The following is a 6,528-nucleotide window of genomic DNA, read 5'->3' on the forward strand; positions in this document are numbered from 1 at the left end:
GGAGGAGCATTTTTCACAATTTCATAGACTAAACAAATAATTGATAATGAAATTAGTCATTAGTTGCAGTCCTGATTATTTATCAAACATCTCATGTTCTTAATGTTTGTGAAAGCATTAATAGTCATCCCCACAATATTCTTGCATTATCAATATTGAGGCATTTAATCGAAAATATCAGAATATTTGATTTTTTTCATATTGTGCAGTTATTTTAGAGAAAATGTGTGTATGGACATATCACAGCATAGCCTAAAAATATGTGTTCTTATTTATAAGCCATAAGGCCCTAATTTACAGAACTAAACTTAAAAGATACTCCAATATTTCATTATCTGAATCATTTCTTAAGACCTTATTTAGAGTTTCTAATCAATCCAACTCAGGCTCATTCTCAGAGGTAAACTGACACTTCTGCACTGTGTGTGGTACATTGGCACGCTCTGATGGAAAAAGCATGCTTCCTCTCATGTCAGGGTCTTAACTCTGAACAGATCCCAAACAAATGAGCTCAGCAGGACTCCTTCCACTGTACACCTTTACAGAATAACACCACAGACGGGCACTGTCACTTTGTGCAGGTACATATGAGGACAGAGGGAGTTATTGGGTCGCTTTATCCATTATGGTTTATAAAGTTATCGAAGCCTTGTCTTACAAATGTATCCAGAGGTGTTTTGGAAAGTGAGTCGTGGGAGGAGGAGATTTGTCTTACTCCGCTGCGCTGTGTCCGGCTTCTAGTCTGGATCAGGGCCAGATGGGGAGGAGGGAGTAGTTCCTGGCGATTTCTTGGAGGGATTTTGGGGGGATCGAGGGGCAGAGAGAGATTTTAGAATTGATAGGTGGTCGAGTTGTGTTTGGCCGGGTGGATATGCGCAAGCAAAGTCGAGGAGCTTTATTTGCCCTCTTGTATGGGATTATTGCCAACAGCGATGGACAGAGAGAGAAAGAAGGAACAGCGGCTGGTGTTTCTTGATTTTCACGGTTCTAAACGCGCAGAATCGTCGCATTAGGGAACCTTTAATAGTGTTTGAAGAATAGGAAAAAAAATAGTCGCCCAGGTGTTATAAAGCCTCTAAAAAAGAGGCACAACCATGACGACCGAGAGCTCCAAGCAAAATTTGGATCCATCCACTCCTGTGCGCTCCAGTCCGGCAGCTCTGCTGAGCGCACAGCCGGTGATGGAGAGCGCGCAGAACGCACCAGCCAAATGGAAAAAGGGAAATTCTGGCTTGAGGCGCCCTGAAAAACCTCCCTACTCATATATCGCCCTCATTGTGATGGCAATTCAAAGCTCACCGAGCAAAAGGCTCACTTTGAGTGAAATTTACCAGTTCCTGCAGGCGCGCTTCCCTTTCTTCAGGGGATCGTACCAGGGATGGAAGAACTCCGTCAGACACAACCTGTCTCTGAACGAGTGCTTTATAAAGCTGCCTAAAGGTCTGGGAAGACCTGGCAAAGGCCACTACTGGACCATCGACCCGAGCAGCGAGTTCATGTTCGAGGAGGGCTCATTTCGTCGCAGACCGCGAGGCTTCCGTAGGAAATGTCAAGCTTTGAAGCCGATGTACAGGATGATGAACGGGATCGGCTTCGGTGCGTCCATGCTGCCGCAGAACTTTGATTTCCAGTCACCTTCAGGGTCATTTGCGTGCCATAACGGCTACAACATAGACCTGATGGGTAATACAGTGCCAGGGGGCTTCGAGGGACTCGGAGGAGGACATCACGCCCCTCACATGTCCTCAGGCTCCGGGTCATCATACATGGCCGCGTGTCAGGTGGCGTCTAATGCGGACTACTGTCCGGACAGCAGCAGCAGCCCCCTGCAGTCCTCCCCGGCCATGGTAGGCACTCTGGACTGTCAGTCTCCGTATGCAAATGCGGCCTCACACTGGAGTTCACCTGGTGTGTCCTCATACATCAAACAGCAGTCTCTGACATCCAGCAGTCCCACTTCTTCTGCTCTGCACACGGGAGTGTCGTCCTACTCTCTGGATCAGGGATATCTGCACCATAACGCACGAGATTCATCAGAGATTTCAGGTAAAACATCACCATATGATCAAATGCATGAGATAAATACTTTATTTTCTGATTCCTGTCTGCACCATAGTGAGTCATGGGAATCAAAATTCATGTTTAACATTAAACTGTCACCGCTCATTTCGTAAAATACAATTTTCTTGGAATTTCTTTAATCAAGTTTTATTGGATCAATAATCTATGGGGAAAATACACGTGAGAATATTAACCAAATGAGTGAAACATTATGGAAAAATAAGAAAAACAGCACAAGCTCAAACTAATGTGCAATAATTGGTCATTTTGTAAGGTCACTCAATTTGGACATTTTCAGTTTGTATTATATCACAAAACTGTGCATGAAATGGACACAATGTTATATTATGTTATACAGCCACGTGTTTAATTTAAATTTCTTACCATTTGTTTTTTATTTTCACTCAAAGTTTCTTTGGGTGCGTTTGTGTTAAAAACATAAACAATAACACACGTAGAAGTAACGAAAATAGCATTCATGTTGTCAACAACGAAAAACAACTTTTATTACTTTAAGTGCATCTTTATGAAGGCCTTTAACTTGAGCCACAGCAGTACAATAATCAGGGTACTTACAGCAGAGGGTGTTATTTTTTCATTGTCTTTTACTGTAGAATAAACAACAAAACAAATTGATACAACATCCTAATAAATCGCCCTTATGTTTTACAAATAAATAAATAAATAAACTAACCTAAAAAAATGTAAGCCTACTACATCCATCAAAAGTTACTAATAAGAATACGTCTCGAGTGAAAAATATATTTGACTGCACCAAAAAAATTTTTTTTTTTGTATTTATCCATTTTGTTTTTAAGTTAATCACTAATATCCACTCTGTGAATAGGGCTGCTCTGCTCAAAAATGCATTTACCCCCCATAAACTAATTTGCCAGCATTTACAGTCACACGCACGATAGATTGTTGTCTTTTTGTTTTTTGTTTACAAAGAAAAAAGTAACATCATGTCACAACATTTCTAATTGCATTAAATATAAATACGAAGGCCAGGGACTGCAGATAAAAATTAACCTGCATAGCTAAATGTGGCACATTTACGTGACTTAAGTGATCATGTTAATTAATGTTCACTGTCCCTTCTTAAATAAAATAAACACAAACGATAGCCATAGAATTTCCATAACTTGCAAAGTTTTTCTAATAATTTTCTATAATTGATCTATGAAGCATTATAAGTGTTTTACCCATTAATAAAGACATTACATACAACCTGAAAACATTAGTCTATGACGGAACCATCAAATATTACATGTGGCTATTTTCGTTATCTACAGTTGGAGTAAAAATAATAGATATTAATAATAGAAAGTCCAGATATAGAATAATTATAAAGGCCAATAATTTGGCCTGACGATGTGTCCTTTGTGTTTCAGTGGGACTGTCTCGGTATTCCAGCCACTCAGCTCCTGTATGTGACAGGAAGGACTTCGTTTTGAACCTGAACGGAATCTCTTCTCTTCATCCCAGCAGCGGTGGATCTTACTACCATCAGCTTCATCACCATCACCAGAGCGTCTATCAGGACGTCAAGCCGTGCGTCATGTGACAAAACACCACAGACAGAACTGGTAAATTAAAGCCTCAGGTGGAGATATTTCAACAGGATCTTTGATGACTTTTCGTGAAAATCAATATTTCCCTCGGGTCAGTGTCAAAGCAGAGACTCTTCAGTGAACTTTGACCTTTTTGTAAAACAGTTTTAGTCATGCTTATGATGTGAGGGAGAAAGGACTACGCACTTACTTTACACACATGGATAAACAATATCAACATTTTCACTGCAAAAATACATAACGTGCACGTACCTGAATTAATCTTTATTCATGCACTTAATTTTGTTTTTCAGGAGTTGCTGATTTCCAACTGAAAGCCATAAAGAGATTTATTTTTAATGGATGATTCTGAAATTTTTAATGTCTTAAATAATAAATGTTTCTTATGAAAACGATCTAAATTTTATCAGCACTGCTTCTCGTCTTGTTCTTTCCTTTTTTTTTCTTCGACAGGAACAGAATTATCATCATTTATTGTTATTATTATATAAGTCAAAATGACACAAAAGTGGCTGGTGAATTGTTGCTTCTTTAAGATAAAAAAAGATACAAAAATCAAATTTCAAAATATGAATAGGTACCTTTCAGGGCCACACACCGCACTGAGCACCACCACTGAATCCTTTTTGTTTTAACGCACTGTTAAAACAAAACGATGATTAAATGTACATCGTCTTACTTTCACAACGGAAAACTGAAGATACGAACAAGTACATGGTGTCCTTTTTAAAATTTTCCTCTTTGTGTTCTGAAAAAGTGTTAAACGTTTTAATATAAAGAAATCATTCTTTGAGAATGTTCAGTTGCTGAGACTAATTTAAATGTAATTCATGTCTTATAGGAGGTTTGTATTACTATAATGTAGCCTGTAATGACAGTTAATTAATTAAAAAGAAATCGAAAGAAGACAACAAGGACACTCAATGTGCAACTCAGGGGTAAAAACCCTTCATTGTTGTTTAGTCATCTTGGCTTTCACGTGACTGTACCGCCACCTCCTGGTGACTGAGAGCTGAAGGACTCTAATTATATTTCATCGTCCTCATTATGGAAATTTGCGTGTGCACAACATGATTTCGTTAAAGAGATTGAAATGTCACGCAGAAAAATTAGTTTGTCATTTAGAGTCACCTAAGAATATTGAATAGAGGTTAAACGTTGATATTTTATGTCTTTTATGCACTGGAGTGAAATATGTCCCTCTGATGTACAGGGAGGTTACCTGAGACAACCTACAGCAACAAGACTGGATCAAACATGTTCCGTTTGCGCATAAACGTTTTTCCCCCCTAAAAAGTAATCGATGATTTATTACAAATTGTTTCAATATAGACCGATGGTTTCATCGTGTGAAAGCAGACCAGTAGCCCGGATATAATCTATCCCACTATATAGTAAAAACAAACAAACAAACAAACCCAAAATAAGCGAATTAAAATGAATAAATTGACACAGAAGTACACTTAAACTTGTTACACAATCTGTACATAAATTGTACAGTAAACTTTTACAGCTTTCAGCTTGCTGCATTATTTGTGATACTTTACTGAGAAAGTAAGTTTAAGAAAGGAAACGTTACATGATGTTACATGAATAAATCAGATTAAGCACTGAATTAAATACCATCTGTCCTCAAATGAACATTTCTGTATTAGACCTCTGTTAGCAGCTGGAATTTATCTTAATAATACTTTATCTACTTCATAATTCATTGGACAGGGAGTGGCTGCTGGTCCTTAAAATGTTTAAAATGTCTTAAATTCAAATGTCAAAAAACGGGATTATAAACGGACATTCAATCCAGATTTACAGCAGGTGCTGAATGGAAGGTGAGTGAACAGTCAGATATACAAAAAAACGGCTCGCACATTGTAAGGCTCTGATTTTCACTTACGTCATGAAAAATGGTGACGTTTAGAGAAACACTGCTCTTCATCAGACTGGTGCTCGAAACGTCACTACTTTGATGCATTATGTAAGTGGAAACTGGAGGCCAGCAGTGTGCGAGCTTTTTTTGTTTGTTTGTTTGTTTATTTAAATTCAAATGTAGAAATATTCGTCCTTTCGCCATGAATTTGTGTACTATCTGCGTATGTGACATTTTGCAATGATTCGGATTTATGCTTGAAGAGGAAAATACAGACTGCGCAACTGTTTACAAGCCAAATCCGTTTATGGAGTTTTGCTAGTTTTAATTATTTATTTTTCCGTGCTTCTGTCTGAGATATTTTGTGTTTTAAGTTTCTGTTTTTATTTGATTGGTTGTTTTGACCAAATCCTGTTTGTACGGATTGTTATTCTTTATACTTCCTTCCTCTTGCTGGGATTTGATCCTCCATGTTCTTGATGGATTTTCTTCTTAAAGACTATTTCAATAACGAACACACACATCCATACAGAAAAACACAATCAGGCTCACGGAGGAAATTGTAGAAAATTTATCCTAACCCCCCCCCCCCCCCCCCCAACGACATCACTGAAACTTTGAAACGGAGTTTTAACAGAGTCATAATATAGAAACAAACAGTGTAGATCACCTTTATGATTTTCTGAACTCACTTGACAACATGCAGCAAAGGGTCACAGGCTGCTGTTGAGGACTGATAGCCTCAGTATATAGAGCACATATACTCTGCCAGCTATGCTTTGGGGTACCACACATAACATAACAGAGTCTCATACAAATTCTGCACACCACAATTATTTGAATACAGTGCACTGACCCATGACTACATTTAGTAAATTAAAAACTGTTTTTTTTCTGCTAGGGGTGGAAAAAACCTAAAAAAGTTGCTCTGGAAACTGTCAAGGCATGCAGCTACAAATTACAAAATCTAAATTTTTGATTTCACATAACTTATCATGTCTTAATCGTAGACAAAATTGAATTTAT

At 38.1% G+C, this 6,528-nt stretch overlaps 1 protein-coding gene across 1 annotated transcript; it reads left to right on the forward strand.

The window, feature by feature from the left end:
- Positions 1 to 387: 387 nt before the first annotated feature.
- Positions 388 to 4,024, forward strand: foxf2a (forkhead box F2a). The gene is made up of 2 exons (XM_084732055.1): positions 388 to 2,046; positions 3,456 to 4,024. Exons 1-2 carry the CDS (start codon positions 1,095 to 1,097, stop codon positions 3,626 to 3,628), a joined length of 1,125 nt encoding a protein of 374 aa, XP_084588181.1. The 5' UTR covers positions 388 to 1,094; the 3' UTR covers positions 3,629 to 4,024.
- The last annotated feature ends 2,504 nt before the right edge of the window (positions 4,025 to 6,528 follow it).

The sequence above is a fragment of the Lutjanus erythropterus genome, chromosome 12 (assembly GCF_056507025.1).
Source record: "Lutjanus erythropterus isolate fLutEry1 chromosome 12, fLutEry1.hap2, whole genome shotgun sequence".
NCBI lineage: Eukaryota > Metazoa > Chordata > Actinopteri > Lutjaniformes > Lutjanidae > Lutjanus > Lutjanus erythropterus.

Coding starts and splice junctions, on each gene's coding strand:
- foxf2a (XM_084732055.1), top strand. CDS start 1,095: ATGACGACCGAGAGCTCCAAGCAAAATTTGGATCCATCCACTCCTGTG. Junction 2,047..3,455: donor AGATTCATCAGAGATTTCAG/GTAAAACATCAC, acceptor TTTGTGTTTCAG/TGGGACTGTCTCGGTATTCC.